The sequence below is a fragment of the Petromyzon marinus genome, chromosome 43 (genome assembly GCF_048934315.1).
Source record: "Petromyzon marinus isolate PM22_M1 ecotype Great Lakes invasive population chromosome 43, UKy_Petmar_22M1.pri1.0, whole genome shotgun sequence".
Taxonomy (NCBI): Eukaryota; Metazoa; Chordata; class Hyperoartia; order Petromyzontiformes; family Petromyzontidae; genus Petromyzon; species Petromyzon marinus.
In genome coordinates this window covers 4890111-4907740 of record NC_133709.1, presented here as the reverse complement: position 1 = coordinate 4907740, position 17630 = coordinate 4890111, and the positions used below count along the sequence as shown (strand labels likewise).

Here is a 17630-nt window from a genome sequence, read left to right as displayed (position 1 = left end):
GCTCATGCATCAAGCGCTCCGTTTAGGAGAAAGCCGGCGCCGAGGAAAGTGGCACTGCCGGCGAGATTTACCTTGAAGCGCGACACCTTCTGACGTCGGCGCGTTACAGGCGAGAAAAGGCGCGGAAAAGGAAGGAGAAACGAGCAAAGCACATTTAGCGGAAGAACTCCGCAGGAAAAAAAATTCACAGCGGTCAGGGATGCTGCGATATCGCTGTTCGTGATACGTTATGATATCGAAATACACGGTAGGACGATTATCGCGATATTACTTCCCCCCCCCACCCACAACTCTACAATTGCATTTCACATTTTATTGTTTGGGATTTGTGCTATACGATTATTTAAACGTTCTTTGGCTGCACTTCACTCAACTTACAGTGAGGGAAAAAAGTATTTGATCCCCTGCTGATTTTGTACGTTTGCCCATTGACAAAGAAATGATCAGTCTATAATTTTAATGGTAGGTTTATTTGAACAGTGAGAGACAATAACAACAAAATCCAGAAAAACGCATGTCAAAAATGTTATAAATTTATTTGCATTTTAATGAGGAAAATAAGTATTTGACCCCCTCTCAATCAGAAAGATTTCTGGCTCCCAGGTGTCTTTTATACAGGCAACGAGCTGAGATTAGGAGCACACTCTTAAAGGGAGTGCTCCTAATCTCAGCTTGTTACCTGTATAAAAGACACCTGTCCACAGAAGCAATCAATCAATCAGATTCCAAACTCTCCACCATGGCCAAAACCAAAAAGCTCTCCAACGATGTCAGGGACAAGATTGTAGACCTACACAAGGCTGGAATGGGCTACAAGACAATTGCCAAACAGCTTGGTGAGAAGGTGACAACAGTTGGTGCGATTATTCGCAAATGGAAGAAACACAAAAGAACTGTCAATCTCCCTCGGCCTGGGGCTCCATGCAAGATCTTACCTCGTGGAGTTGCAATGATCATGAGAACGGTGAGGAATCAGCCCAGAACTACACGGGAGGATCTTGTTAATAATCTCAAGGCAGCTGGGACCATAGTCACCAAGACAACAATTGGTAACACACTATTCCGTGAAGGACTGAAATTCTGCAGCGCCCACAAGGTTCCCCTGCTCAAAAAAGCACATATACATGCCCGTCTGAATTTTGCCAATGAACATCTGAATGAGTCAGAGGACAACTGGGTGAAAGTGTTGTGGTCAGATGAGACCAAAATGGAGCTCTTTGGCATCAACTCAACTCGCCATGTTTGGAGGAGGAGGAATGCTGCCTATGACCCCAAGAACACCATCCCCACCGTCAAACATGGAGGTGGAAACATTATGCTTTGGGGGTGTTTTTTCTGCTAAGGGGACAGGACAACTTCACCGCATCAAAGGGACGATGGACGGGGCCATGTACCGTCAAATCTTGGGTGAGAACCTCCTTCCCTCAGCCAGGGCATTGACAATGGGTCGTGGATGGGTATTCCAGCATGACAATGAGCCAAAACACACAGCCAAGGCAACACAGGAGTGGCTCAAGAAGAAGCACATTAAGGTCCTGGCGTGGCCTAGCCAATCTCCAGACCTTAATCCCATAGAAAATCTGTGGAGGGAGCTGAAGGTTCGAGTTGCCAAACGTCAGCCTCAAAACCTTAATGACTTGGAGAAGATCTGCAAAGAGGAGTGGGACAAAATCCCTCCTGACATGTGTGCAAACCTGGTAACCAACTACAAGAAACGTCTGACCTCTGTGATTGCCAACAAGGGTTTTGCCACCAAGTACTAAGTCATGTTTTGCAGAGGGGTCAAATACTTATTTCCCTCATTAAAATGCAAATCAATTCATAACATTTTTGACATGCGTTTTTCTGGATTTTTTGTTGTTGTTATTCTGTGTCTCTCACTGTTCAAATAAACCTACCATTAAAATTATAGACTGATCATTTTTTTGTCAGTGGGCAAACGTACAAAATCAGCAGGGGATCAAATACTTTTTTCCCTCACTGTAAGTGTGCGATCAATCTGCAACGCTCAAGCTTTCAGCTTCACAAACACAACGAATAAACTCGGTGATCTGCGAAAATGATGAATTCATATAAATGCCGTGCCGTTAATCGTTTTAATACATTATCACTAAACACTCATTTAATGGAACATACTGTAATTATTTAATTACAACATTAATTATCGTGTCATTTCTTAAAAGGTTTTTTTTTTCTTCCTGAAAATAAAATATTTAAGTAAAGAAAATTAATAGCGCCCATTCGCGACATGACGGTATTGTGCGAAATGGACGATACAGTTATCTTGGTTCAATTGTCATACAATACATCACGACGATGATGGCAACGATCGTCCAAGTGCCGCCCTTCTACGGTCCACCATAGCTTGAGAGAGACTGGCTGCCAACAGCGCCTTGGCTTGAATTATCGTTGGGTCACTGAATTGGTGAGGCGCTGGTTACCACGCTACATGGGGCCTGGAGGCGAGGGTTGCTGCATCACGCAAATTCGTGATGTGTCCTACCTTGCTGTTAATGCCACACTAGGACAGTACAGCAAGTGGATTAATTTCCAGTTGTACGGGGATCGAGCGTTACGCCCATCGCAATCATCGTGTCCTGGGCCTGGGCCCATGGAACTCGCTGCACGAGAACAAGATCTCCGTTTATCTCGAGGGGTCACGGCCACTGCGGTTATTAATTTTAAATTGCATTCTAATTAGGGAACTGTGCTTACCATTGTATCGGAAGGAGTGCACACATTAAAGTGTATGAATGGAGGCACTCATTTACATATAAATTGGGCATGTAATTTGTAACCTGGCTAACGCCTGATTTGCATGCACTTTGTTCCATTGCACACAAGTGCAACGATATTGGCCAGTAAAGAAACCTGAGGAGAAAGACATTTGGTTTTCAAGAAACCCAACCATCAAATGTCCTGGAGGCAACAGGTGCATTCGTTCCTTCTACAACGTTCCCCTTGTGTGCTCAGCAATTCTGGGTTTTGCAGGTCACCAGATACTCGATCATAGCAATATAAATAATCAAATACCAGACCATAGCCATGCAGGTAAACCAGATACCAGATCACAGCAATGTAGATAACCAGATACCAGATCATAGCCATGCAGGTAAACCAGATACCAGATCACAGCAATGCAGATAACCAGATACCAGTTCACAGCAATGTAGATAACCAGATACCAGATCACAGCAATGTAGATAACCAGATACCAGATCACAGCAATGTAGATAACCAGATCATAGCAATATAGATAATCAGATACCAGATCATAGCAATGTAGATAATCAGATACCAGATCATAGCAATATAGATAATCAGATACCAGATCATAGCCATGCAGGTAAACCAGATACCAGATCACAGCAATGTAGATAACCAGATACCAGATCACAGCAATGTAGATAACCAGATACCAGATCACAGCAATGTAGATAACTAGATACCAGATCACAGCAATGTAGATAACCAGATACTAGATCATAGCAATGCAAATACAGATCATAACAATGCGGGTAACCCAATACCAGATCATACCAATGCAGGTAACTCGATACCATAGCAATGCATATACAGATCATAGCCATGCGGGCAATCCGATACCAGATCATGGCAATGTAGGTAACCCAATACCATAGTGATGCATAACCATATAGCAAGGCGGGTAATCCGGAACCAGATCATTGCAGTGCGGGTTCACAGTAACGTGAGCATCGCCCAAGAAGCAGACGTACCCCGTCCGCCTTGACGGACTCGCTGATCCTCTCCTTGGCCTTCTGGTGAACCAGCTGCAGCCAACGCAGCATGAGGACCTTGAACCAGCCGTGGAACGAAGCCAGCGCCAGCGGCTTCCCGTCCCTGGCGGAAGCGGCACAGGAGTCAAATGCCAGCGATGTCACATGACGGCGCGTTTGGGCCAAGTGTCACTTTCAAAACTTAGGTCGAACTCAAAAAATCCAATTACGAATGTTTTATTTGATCGACAACGCGAGTATCGGTCGGAAGGACGCTGACTGGAGGGCACGATCCAGAGTCATCATTGTGAAGATGAACTGAGCTGGGAACGCGACGGCCTACTTTCTCTGATCGCTGGCAAATCCACGCATGGATTTCCCCCCCCCCCCCCCCCAATATACAGGGTGATCCAGTTATAGATGCCCCGCTGATTTCTGATGGCCTTCTTAGTTCCTTCTCAATGGTTGAGCGATTACATCGTGACTGCTGTGGCCATATATCTGGCGCACGACGAGCATGCTGGAGCACTTAACGGGCGTCGCGAGGATTGGTGGGAGACGTGTGGAGACTTTGAAATAAACTGCCGTTTCCTCTGTAATTTCTCGCTTTCATTTTCGCGGAGTACCCGCCGCGTCTATCAGTGGGATGAGATTTAAGGCGTCGCTCACTCGACCGCTGGACCACCTGATCGGATCGCCCGGTAATGAATTACCCGCAAACCACACAGCTGCACACAGCCGTACAATATTAATATCCTCTTGTCAACTGCTACCCCTATTTCCTGGCGATTTCAAAGAGCGCACACAATGACGCAGGTGCGATAATTAATTGCACAATTTTCTTATTTAATTTGACATCCTATCCCGCGCGGCAGTCGGCGGGTATTACGTACGGATCTATTACGATACAGCCTCCAACGTGGCTATCAATTATCAGTTAATTTTATACCGTTAAAAGAAACAACATAGTGCAGCCTATTGATCATCTCAGAATTGCCTGGTTCTTTGTGGGTGTGCGGCGGCATTGTTGGAGTTATCGCGGGAGAGTTTGGCGCCCCGAGGTCTCTATCTTGGGCGTACGTACGGCATCCTCAGCCATCTCAAATGTCATCTCAAGACCTCCTCCTCCACACTCGTACGTTTAAAACAATAAAAATCCCATTTACTTATATTGATATTCCTCCTTATCTGCAAGTTTACTTTACCCCCCTGCCCTCCCTCCATCAAAATCACGTTTGATTACTTTTTAAATTAAAGTTCTTATTCAAGTCGAACATATATATAAAAATGCTCTTGGCTACTTTGCTGAATTTGAATCTCTGATATTTGACATCTGCTATCACTACGGTTTCACGATTTTATTTGAAAGACCTCTGAAAAAGTGCTTGGTCTAATCACACACTTCTACTTTAGAGACGAGTTCATACTGCCAACTTTATTCTTTTCAAGAATAAGTTCTTTATCTGTATATAAAAAATATACAGAATTAGAATGGTTGAAATGCAATACTGTTGCAATGTGATGAATCCTAGAGGTAACTTGATAATCAAGGCTATAATAGCATCACTTTGTGCACTGCAACTCATTATGGGCCAAAATTAAAATACTTTTGTACATTTTTACTTTGAATAAGCTTTACAATTCAAATGTGTCACGTTTAAAAACGAGAAGTGAAATTCAAGGATACACAGTTACAGCCTTGGACACTTAAATGCCACAGTCAGTCAAGGTTGGCTTGAAATTGTAATTCTACAAATGGGATCAGGATCTCAATCATTCCAATGCCCAGCTGTAGATTTCGTCAAGGGACCCCCCCCCCCTCACCCCGATGGCAGCTGTCCCTGTGTAGCACAAAGTGAAGGCAGCACCAGCCTACGAGTGGGCCGTTAGTCTCGCAGTATTGGCCGATGTTGCCATTTGTTTTCCACGGTGGTGAGGGTGCCACGGTGGCTAGGCGATGTTAACTACCTCGCCCGGTATACAGGAGGTCGTGGGTTCGATCCTGACCCTGACGCCCATCTATTTAGAGTTTGCGCGTTCTCCCCGTGGTCACGTGGATTTTCCTCCAGGTCTTCCGGTTTTTCCCTCCACATTTAGATACACGCATTTACAGTACTTGGCTGCTGTAAATCACCACATGATAAGCCACTTCGTTCAGCTTCTGAAAAAGAGCTACATAGCTCAGTGGGCCTTACCTGGTAAGATAAAAAAAAGTTTAGTTTTAGTGTTGGGCAATGTTGCAATTTGTTTTCCCAATTAAATTATATATATGAACAATAACCGAATTGAATAGCGGTGGGGTGTTTGGCATCATGCTTGAGTGATGGTGAAACAGTAGAGGAACAGAAATTACAAATATACAAAGATATCCCCCCGCCACCCCCCCCCCGCCCCGAAAAAAACACTATACCAGCCCTGGGCCCCCATCAAGCGTCATCGCACCTCCGGTTAGCGCGGCTGGCTACGTTTGGTGCGAGAGAAGTTCAACATATGCACACACGCACGCACGGGGCCGCGGCTGCACGCACCTGGCGGGTAGCGAGTCACTAAGGCCGTGCAGCTCGCGCAAGTTCAGGTAGAGCTGCAGCATGGCCTCCCCGGAGGGCTGGCTCAGCGCCCCCACGTCTCCCTCCGAGCTGCCGCCCGGCTCCTCCAGGCAGCTGCTCACCTCGTCCGATATCTGTTTGGGGGGGCGGGGGGGTTGCGGCGAGTGAACACCGATCTCACGACGCCGGCGCATCGTCGCTAAAAAAAGGGGCAATCGGGTCTTCTGCACGTAAATTAAACCACGCTAGAGATTTGATTGGCTTACCTTTCCTATAATTTGCACTCCCGTCGTGTATTTTGTATCGTTTGTTGTTGTAACGTTCTGACCCCGTGCCCCCTGCCAGAGATCTGTGAAAAATATCTTTGTAGCTCGTCGGATTCCTCCAGTACGAATAAAGATGTTGATTCTGAAAATATGAATGATCGGCAACGTCTCGAACAGTGGCCCTTCTTCATAGCTGACACTTGTCAATTTCCACCAAATCGCTTTGTTTTTAAAACTTTTATTTCATTAGTACTGCAATAACGAAAGTAAATGACTTTGGGGCATCGGGCATGGGTGGTTATTAAACACCTCCACCCAATGCCCTTTTTCACAGTTACACAAAAGGCGGCAGCATCAATGGTATTGGTCACAAGGAACTTGGTTTTCAGTGAATACCAAATGTCTTGCTCCAACGGGATGCCCTGTACTGAAGGCTCGGGCCTAGGTGTGTATATTCAGATGTAGTGTTGGTGCTGGCCCATTGGGGGGGCCTAAACAGACTTTTTGGGGGGGGGGAGAGGGACCTTTTGTATGCATGTTGAACTTCTTTTACACCGTGCATAGCCAAACGTGCTAATCGGAGGTGCGGGTGAAGGACAACCCCTCTAGTGAGACGACAGAAGGTATACATATTAGAGAGAGAGACGAGACATGAATGTAGGGCGATGAGAGATGTGGACAAAACATATGGGGTTTGAAAAGAGAAGAGAGCTAAGGGCAAGCAAGATAGATATGGCCGGGATTATTAGCCCTGTAATTTAATTGGATATTCACGTTCATTAGGATTTGACCGAGTTGATATTTTGTTCACGCCTAGTTGTGTTTTTTTTTTATTATTGAAACCGGGGCCCCCTTGAGTTACTCGGGTCCCTAAGCTTGTGCTCGGTTTGTTTGTGCCGAACGCCACGAGAGCTTCCAGTGGAATCAGAGGGGGGACATTGTCTCCGCTTAAGGGCGATGGGTGACGATGCTATCGTATTGTGGGTGAATCACAAAGCTTATTTATTTGTGTCTCGTGTGATTAATTAAAACTATTTCATAGACCAAGGATGCCTGAACAATCCTTTGTTGTCAGGATTCTATGAATTCGATTTTCTTTGTCTCGTGAATGCATTCAAGGACAATCCCCCTCACACTGTATTAGACTGCACAAGACAAACATTCCCCCGTGTAGCCTGTAACAGACTGTTGGGGCAAGTGTTATTCATGAGTATCCCCTTTGAAGGCCGGCACGGCACACGAGGGGGTGGGGTGGCCAGCACCACGCCCGACCGCCTTTGTCTCCCTAGTGGCGATGTTTACTACACACTGCACCAGGTACTCATTTGAGGCTGAGTCGACCTAAGGGAGGCACCAGGACCAGTTCAGATGATTGTCGCTGGCGTTCGCCATAAGCAGCAATCGAACTCGCTTGGTTCGTAGCTCCAAATTAGATTTTTTTTTGTCTCGTGAATGCATTCAACGTAGAAATAATGTTAGATGCACCTCCAATTAGCACGGACGGCTACGTACGGTGCGAAAGAAGTTCAACATACATACAGACATACAGACTGCACACATGCACGCAAGCACGCAATTACCAGTTTCTCCAACTGTCGGTAGGTGACACTGAAGTACTCGACCTTGACGGCACTGAAAGAAAAGGAATTGTCATGCAGACGTCAGGAAGGCATTCGGAGAAAATAAAATCATCTCCCCCTTTCTGGATTCAAGGTGAAACCTCGCTATAGATTAACCCTGCAGCGTGACCTTGTTTAAAGTCATGCTGCGGGGGGGGGGGGGTACAAAAACACAGGGGGTGTGGCGGGGGGGGGTCAAAGATATGACCAATGTTAAACTTCAAACAGACGTTAAACGGAACGGGTAACGATGAGATCTTCCTATGTCTACCGCGCATCCTGCTCTGCCTTTCATCCCCTGCGTGCTTGCTGAAAGACTGAGAAGCCCATCGCTAAAGAACTACAATATATATTTTTTTAATTTTGTCTTTCCCCCCCTCCCTCTGACAGCTTGTAATGCACAGTTACATGCACGTGCAGGCGAGCCTGCAGGTGTAGTGCCTGTAATGGCGATTCACGCGTTTATATCGAACAGTTCGTACGCCAAGTGCCTTGACTCCCCCGGTGCCAAGGGTCTGCTTTGTGTTCACAAATTAAGGGCGTGGTGATGGATGTTAATGCGCCCGTGGGATACCTGGCGAACATCTTGTTGTAGTGGTCTCTGTTTTTGTAGAGGTCGGAGAGCACCGCGTTCGTTATTTTAACCAGGCCCTGAAGTTTCTCTTCTTCACTCTGCCAGGTGGACAAGGAGCGGCAACGGTGACTCGCAAGACATTTTGAAGAGTCGAACACAAAAAGCACACACACACACACACACCCGTCGCTGACACCGCCCCACAGCACGAATCTACGTGAGGCCCGCGAACTGTCTGGAGCGTCGACGCGGGAGAGCGGGAGCGCGTTTGCCGTCCGCTGCCGACGTTTGGCCTACTCCTCCACGCCAGCTCGACGACTTGGTAGAGGTGGGATTGCCCGCAACGTTACCCCCGCCACACGCGGACCTGCCGATCACTGTTCCACCTGAAGACGGAAGCTTGTGTTGTTGCCTCCGAAACGTCGTGATTTAATTTAGTTGTTTTCATTTATTTTATTTTACCGGCGTGACTTTACCGAAAAAAAAAACAAAGAGAATGTATATATTATTATCAGAGCATGCTTATTTGCGTGTTTTTCCACAAATACGTGTGGTTAATGCAGGCTTCATTTCTTGCGGAAAGGTATCCATTTGGAGTTTCAACTGTTTAACACCTGTTTTATTGCCAGACAAGGTATAACCTATTCTTATTTTTTCATAAAATCAGTATTACGTTCTGATGAGCTGATTCACAAGAGTGCTTCAGGGTTCAGGTTGCATAACAACCTGGCCAGATTCGTGCCGTTACGACCTTCAACCACCCGTAGCATCCTAACAAATTGTTAATTTGCGCAAGCGTGTGACAAGCAAACTTACTACGGTTTCAGCCCACGAGAATTATTCTCACAATTTTAGCCGTATCATTACGTGGCCTAACCAAACAAAGAAAGTACGATCACAATATTGGCTGCGAAATTAATCGACGTGTTTTGGTAAAATTCTCGATCTCTGGGTACCACTGCAAACGTCCGTCTGGGATATCTGCCCTTCCCCATTGTGCACACTCGCCCCACGCATCACATTACATCCACAGGACATTCCTGCCACATTCCATTACGAACTTCCAAGTTGCTTCACCCCATCGCTCCATGAAATTCCGAGCGCACTCCGCATGTTCCTGCTTTCAAAAGCCGCAGTTTATTTCTCAGTTATGCCGCTAAATTCAAACTCCTCTTGGTCACACGGACAAATACTCAAGCGTCAAACATTCAGGTACATCCAGGTACCTTCCCGCCCGCCTTGAACGTAGAGTTCATCTGCTCGTACCACTCCTGCGTCCCTTTCTAAAACACAAAACGACAACAAGCGAGGAGGAAGGAGAAATAGCATCTACCCATGGATTTTGTAAACATTTCTAACATACATTGGCCCTCAGAAGTCTTTACTTATAAAGTTTAGTCATGAATATGGAAGCCGACGGATAGCTGTCAGCGAAAAATGCATTCGCATATATGTAAAAAATAAAACATTGAGTGCCCTTTATTTGTAAAAAAAAAAAACTTTTCGTGTTGATTTTTTAAAATAGTTTTGGGCAAGAGACAACGTGTACATTTACAGTCCTTTGTTGTCAATCTACTGCTGGATAAGGGCACCCCCCTACTGTGCGGGCCATGGTTGGCGGGGGGGGGGTGTTATTTGGTGGTGGGTGGGGAGAGGGGGGCGCGGTGGGGGGGGGGGGGGGGGGACAGGACTAGTTCAGATACCACTCGCCACTGATTAATCGAATTCGGGCCAGCGGCCGCACGGGGCAATGCGTTAACCACCTGCGCCACCGGTGCCGCTACGCAGCACTGTGCTTGGCTGCGCGATGGTGAGTGGCCCTCCTCACCTTGATGACGCTATTTATCTCCAGGTAGAGGTCGTTGTGGAAGGGACACGCCTTCTTGAACACCTGCGTGCCGTAGAACTCCGACAAACACCTTCGCAGGGAGGCACAACACGTTGCAAAGGAACCGTCAGCTCCGACATTGTAAAACAATGATGTTTACTTAAACATCCATATATTTCCAGTATACATGCTGTGCATATCCAATATAAACAATTTGGGGTCAGTGTATATGCATGTGCCATTTTGTCGATAAACCTTTTACCCATGGCACACCAGGGGAAGGGAAGTAGAGTCAAGGATATGATGAATGGAAATATAAAAAGGAATAGGAAAGGGAAGAGAGGAGAAAATAATAGGAAATACGAGGAAGGGGTTGGAATAGAAACTGAAAAATAGGACCAAAGGGTCAGGAAAGCTGAACAAAGATTAGGATAGGGAGGGAGCAGTGTGTGTTTTCACATGGGGCGGGGAAAGGGGAGGGATTCAGAGTGGGGGTGGCCACACAGAGGTCACATGACTTAGGGGAGGCTTGAGCTCATTATGATATAGATATGTACTGCATATACCTTTGCCTTCAGCCAAATTTCTTTACCTTTTACACAAGTTTCTCCATTGCCTCTATCTAATTTTTTTGTGGCATTAAATCACCATAAAATGTAGTCGACATTTGTTACATTTTAAGTGACCACGGGCGACGCGTGTAGCCACTGCCGCAAACTTGGCCTAGAGGCTAAACAAAAAAAAATACCCGATAAATCCTACTGAGCGATATCGCTCTTTTGCAGAAGCGACCTGGCCACAAATGATAGCTCAATAAAGTGGCTTATCACGTGGAAATGTATATCAGTCAAAGACTCTGAACCCATGCAAATTCTAAATGTGGAGGGGGAAAAAATGGAGGACCCGGAGAAGAATCCACGCGACCACCAGGAGAGAGACGTGAAAACCCAAAAAAATACAGCGGGCGGCAGAATCGGGATTGAACCTGCGACCTCCTGTATACCAGGCGAGGTAGTTAACGTCTCGCAACCGTGGCGCCGGGCCACATCGCCGAAAGCTTGACCACCAAGAAATGCTCCACACGCGGCCTAACCCCCCCCGGGGAAGTCCGCACCCGGATCACCTCGCGCGCTCAACGCCGTCGGCCCTTACCCCAGAAGCGCCTCCAGGCGGGACGTGGCCTCGGGGTTTGTTGACGGGAACACGTCGCGGATCTTTCGCAGCAAACCCAGGCAGAACTCAAGGAAGCCGTTGAAGCTTTCGGCCAGGCTCTGCTGCTGCACCACACGCCGACCGACGTACACCGGCCATTATACGCGCGCAGCCCCCCCGGGGACGGGCGTCTGCTCGCTGGGGCTGCCACCACCGAGGTTTAAGAGAAATTCAGGAGATTTCGCAGGAAGATGAAGATCTCGCAACTACTGGACGGTGGTATAAACCGCAGTGGTGTTTATTTTGTTTACGATTGTTCAGCACAGTGCAAAAAGGCCTAAAAATTACCAGGTGGCCAGCAACAAACAGCACTGTTAAAGTTGTATTAGATTAGAATTTAACACATTTGTTGAATTGAGGACACTTATTTTAAGAACTTGGGAAAAAGAGACGATGGGAGGAAATGTCATGACGTGTAGCGTGGTGAGTAAATGGGCAAGTGAGTGATTGAGTGTGTGGTGTGAGTGGGTGACTGAGTGAGTGGGTGAGTGTGTTGTTGTGACCTGCATTTCGGTGGCTCAACACAATGTGGATGACATGAAACAGTCAATCTGGCAGACCGAGTTCTGAACGCAGCTGCAGGAATCAATGAGTGATATTCAGAGAAACGGTAAACGTGATAGTAGCATTAGAAGAACGATAGGGAGAACTGACCGCCGGTGAGTGAGTGACCGGAGTGAATCAATGACGGCTGGATCATCAATCAACCTGACTACTTTATGCAATTAGGAAACTGACAAAAATCGGAACTATTAATGTTCCTAGGAAGACTTACCAGTTTTCCAGGACCACCACCGCAACAAGAAGACGATCCTGGGAAAACCAGGCCAGGTGGCCACCCTTACTCCTCACGCCTACCCACCCCCTCCCACCCACTTCCAGGTGATTTCGTTCCGCCAATTCCGCCACCGCTGCTGGGGCCACGAGGCGCCTCGTACGGAGCAGACGGTGGGGCGCGGGGGCGCTCACCTGCTCGTGAGCCACGGACGCGTCCTGGAAGCTCTGCTCCACCTGCTGCAGGGCGTTGTGCAGGCACGTGTAGCTGATGGCGTTCGCCTGGTGGTACTTGCTGTAGGCCTGCCAGTGCCTGCAACAGGAAGCGCTTTTAAGCGGGCACAACACCCGCTACCAACAATGGGCCAAGCTCTACAGACCTCTACGTGTAACGATGTTTTCAGCCAATCAATGAGTGCCTATACTTGTGGGCGGAAACCGGAGCACCCGGAGAAAATGCACGTGGCGCAAAGGGGGCCAAACTTCACACGCAGGTTGGGGAAGGCAGCATAGTACAAATGTTGGGAGCATCTCATCCAATGCAGGCAACTATCGGTTGCGGGGGTAATCGTGGGGGGGGGGGTTGATTTGAATTGGCACAGACACAAGAAAAAATACATGGGCTAATGGAAGACGTAGGTAGACTAAGCTGTAAGAGACGCGGCCTTGCAATGGCCTGCTCAACGCAGCGCGATTTCTCAGACGCTTTCAGCTCGCATGGGTTTTTGTGTTTTCCTCATGAAAGTGAATAGCAAATAACTAATACCGCAAATATACGTTTTTGTATCATTCTTAAACTTAAATGCTAATTATATATAAAAAAAGTGGTTACTCGTGGGATATTAACGCGGACAAACGTGCCCTGGGTTTAAATTAAATTTCTTGTCAATTACTGGCAAGAAATGATATATGTGCGCTTCTCAAAACACAACAACCGTTGTGCATTAAAAAAAAAAACCCTGGTGCGCGCATTTTGCAAGAGCCTTAATTAATCCTCGGTAAATTACATCAGTGGCTTCTCTGCACCGTGACATAATCTGAGATTGTTTCACAGAGAAAACAGGCGATTGCTTTTTCAACTGTTTTACTGCATTATCAACAAAACCGGTTTATAACGCACCGAATTGTACAGATTCAAAGACACGCCGGAAAGAAAGACGCATCCCAGACTTTGGGGGTACAGTTGTGTATTTATTTTTTTTAAGCGTGCCCTCTCGCCTCTCTCTTCTTCCCTCCTCCGATCGTTACCCCCTACATCGGTAGGGCAGCGAGCCCAGATGCCCTCGTTCAATCTGCAATGTTGAGTGATGGTGCATTACGCCTGGCCTGTTATATACTGCGTGTTGTTGCCACCCTCCCTTTTGATATTCCCTACTGCATTGTGGGTTCTTGAAAGACAATATTAAACACTTACAACAGGGGTGGGGAACCTTTTTTCTGCCAAGGGCCATTTGGATATTTATAACACCATTCGCGGGCCATACAAATTTTATCAACTTAAAAATTAACTTGTTATATTTGGTCAAACATTTAATTAACTCACCCCTAATTCTGATGGCTGGAACTGCTGCTCTTTTGCGAGGTGTGTGATGATGTTAGCCGGTATTGACGATGTTGCTGCTACTCGCAACTGCTTTTACAAGTTTGCTCCTAGATTTATTGAATTTCGAGTCCCATCTGCGGTTGCCTTGGCAGGGCAGGCAGACCAAATTATTTCGCAGGGCCTCATACGGCCCGCATTGCCGGACGTTCCCCACCCCTGGCTTACAACAACGATGAAGCGTGGTCTATAATCGGGAGAAAAATATGGTACTGCTGTGGAGCTGACTACCAGAAGGTGATTATGAAAGCGCCGCTTTTAATACGGCAAGAGATGTACACACGTACGCTGAACCTCCTTTGCACCGTACGTAGCCAACCGTTGCCAGGTGCCGGGATGCCTTCTGGAAGGTAATTCCGGTCGGCTGGTGGCGGTGTCTACCGTCACCTGGGTGGTCGTGTTACTGCGTTGCTATCGGGAACTTTCTTCCCGAAGGTGATTTCGAACAACTAGATTCCAGATTGAAAGACGTCTTCTGCAAAACAGTGCATTCTCCCGATTTCGAGACACACACCCCCCCCCCCAACAACTTTTGCTTTAAAATACAGGGAGAAAAAAGGCGTATCTTATAATCCAGATAATATGGTAATAATGAAAACGATACTTTAATTTATCTATCTATCTTAGGAAACCCTTACCGAGCCCCAAGACTCTTTTTCAACAAACGGTAGGCGCAGCACACAGCGCTGCCCAATCAGATCATTCAACGGCGATCTGAAACAAATTCACGCGGCTACTCCTGAAGCAATGTAATGGATATCAAATCTCGACATGAATTTGTAATCTGTTGAAATCCCCAAAATGTCAAATGAAACAAGGACAGCCCCGCCAATATAGATGTTTTTCAGCAGGGGGCGATGTTGCTACGTGTAATTCCAATTGAGTACTTTACAGATAGCTATCAGCATTGAGATGTGGACAATATCGGCGAGATAGTATGGGTATGATTTTTGTTGATGCTGATAAGCAGTGTCACATGTGTAGAGGTGTTACGGGAGGGTGACACGCGGTTGTAGGGTGGTGGCCACAAACACGTCCGCTACGGCCACCACCCCAGTGAGGGACAGTATAAAAGGTGGAACCCGAAGAGCTGAGAGGGAGTTCGACTCAAGCAAGATGAAGAGCCAGGGAAGAAAGAAAATCGACTAGCTAGACCCTGGAACTCATTTGGCCCGATGTCCTTCTGAGGGCCGGACTCGTGTGGCTGGTGGTCGAGACCTGCGCCGAAGCTGGGCCAGGTCAGACAGCCTCCTGAGAGAGGACCAGGATAGAGGGAACCAGGGAGCTAGCGTGGGCTAAAGCTCGGGGAACGTTCCCTCTGTAGAGTACGGGTGAAGAGGCCGTTACCTCTTCAAGTAGCAGATTCGCCACTGTAATTGAAACGTCTGTGATAAATACGTGTTGCCTCAAGTGAACAGTCTCCGACGTCAATAAGGCCACTACACATGCATTAACCCCACTCTGTTGTGCACTTCATAAGTCACCCGGGGGCCTTCCAATCCCTTTTTGGTAAGTCTTGGTTTTAATTTGGTCCCAGGATAAAAGCCCTTTATTCGTACGCGCCTGTAGTTTGTAGCCACGTATCTATTATGTGTGCTGCTGAACTTCTTTCGCACCGTACGCAGCAAACCATGCTAATCGGAGGTGCGGGGGAAAGACAACAAAGTAAAGACGAAAAAAGTGCTGTTAGCGAGCACCTATTAAGGCCTGCGCGGCACGCGAGGCCATGTTAACACACCGCAACAAGTTACACATTTAAGTCTGAGTCGACCTACGGGAGGCCCAGGACAGGTTCAGATATTCGTCTTATTGGTTGAGAGCGGGAATGTAACTCACTCAGTTCGTGGCGCAGTGCGCTAACCACTGCGCCACTGCTCCTCCAATTGTTTGCAGTTACGTATGTATGCTGAACTTCTTTCACACCGTACGTAGCCAACCGTGCTAATTGAGCGAGACCCGCCTTGCAACACGGGCACAGTAATTAAAACGTCTTTTAACATCATTGACGCTTCAATTGCTCCCATAATTAATTGCAAATCGAATGCCATTTCGGCATAGGTTGACCACGTGTAATGTGACCCGAGTCAAAACCATCACCCCGACTCAGAGCGCCACACAGATGGATTCTCGAAACCATTGCCATACTGAGTGGTGCCACTCAAAGCTCCACACACAGATTATATCTAACAATATGAGGCATGTGTTTTGGATCAAAACATGTTGGACATATTGGTAATGACGGTAATGACGAAGACAATTATGAAAATAATGGCAATGACGATGGTGGTGATAACTATGATCATAACAATGTGCTAATCGGAAGTGCGAACAATGATGATGATGATAAAGACAACGATGAGAACGATTTCGATGATAATGATGGTGGTGGTGGTGGTGGTGCCGGTGGCAATGACACTCACAGTATTGCCTGCTGTGCAGGAGGTATATCCGTCTGGACGGCATGCTGGTGCAGGACCGTCTTGGCGCACTTGGACAGCTCGCCATCCCACGTGCTCAGCCCGCCCTGGGGTCGGGAGTTCAACGTCACATCGAGCTGCCTCCACTCCCTGTGTGCTTGGAGCTCGCGCCCAGCAGGTGTCCACCCAAAACAAGACTTACATTGATTGCATCTTACAAGTGAAACCACCTACCACATCTACCCCCCACCTCTACTGCCCCCCCCCCGACCACCCTCTAATTTCACTCCTCTCTCTGTTCACGCGCTCTCTGCTTCAGCAATAGAAGTATTCTGTTGAAGCCCCCAATGACTTGACACTCAGTGGAAGGTCACTCCATCTTCTTCCGCTGCCCTTGTAATTTGGAAATTCTCTCCGCGCAGCCACCCAAAGCCATCTGTGCCGCTCAAATCCAGGATCGAGTCCTTCTGTCCTCTTCTCTTAGATTGACAGCTCTCTGTCCTCTTAAAAAAAAATGGTATTACATAGAGCAGTGGTACAGTGGTTAGCGCCTTTGCTCTGTGAACCCAGCGATCGAAAGTTCGATTCTCGGGGCACGGCCAACATCAGTGGCGAGTGATATCAGAACCGGTCCTGGCCTCCCTCCTCCGCCCATCAACGAGCATCGCACTGACCAGCAATGGTGAAGTGGGGTAAAGAGAAAAAAAAACCCCATAACTGACGTGGCATGAGAGGCCTTCATCGATTGGGTGGATTGAGAATGGCTGGAATGCATTAACTTCGTTTAACATATACGACGGCTTCTCTTCCGTGCGATGGGACGTGCCGCGTTATTTTGCACGGGCACCCTGTGTGCAGCAATTTCAGCTACGCGTGGGCAGTAGATTTTATTTATTTATCGTCGCTGTGGTGGTAGTGGTGGTGGTGGCGACCATGGCCGCGCTAACCAAACTGTCGCCCGGCTCGACCCCAAACACAAACCCGCTGATTAAGTAAATGGCCCCTTATTTTTTGCGCTTTCATTATTTATTTGTTCATTTGATGTAACATTTTTCTT

The 17630-nt window shown here is 47.3% G+C and overlaps 1 protein-coding gene across 1 annotated transcript in view; it reads right to left on the bottom strand.

Moving 5' to 3' along the window:
• BAIAP3 (BAI1 associated protein 3) overlaps positions 1 to 17630 on the bottom strand; it is an 86178-nt gene that overhangs the window by 14974 nt on the left and 53574 nt on the right. The window contains exons 14-23 of the mRNA XM_076073720.1: positions 16577 to 16680; positions 12752 to 12869; positions 11723 to 11847; positions 10571 to 10661; positions 9969 to 10025; positions 8743 to 8840; positions 8130 to 8181; positions 6266 to 6417; positions 3738 to 3861; positions 72 to 89 (exon numbers count right to left, since the gene is read on the bottom strand). Of these exons, the coding sequence (XP_075929835.1) occupies positions 72 to 89; positions 3738 to 3861; positions 6266 to 6417; positions 8130 to 8181; positions 8743 to 8840; positions 9969 to 10025; positions 10571 to 10661; positions 11723 to 11847; positions 12752 to 12869; positions 16577 to 16680 (939 nt within the window). The remainder of the gene's footprint in view (positions 1 to 71; positions 90 to 3737; positions 3862 to 6265; positions 6418 to 8129; positions 8182 to 8742; positions 8841 to 9968; positions 10026 to 10570; positions 10662 to 11722; positions 11848 to 12751; positions 12870 to 16576; positions 16681 to 17630) is intronic.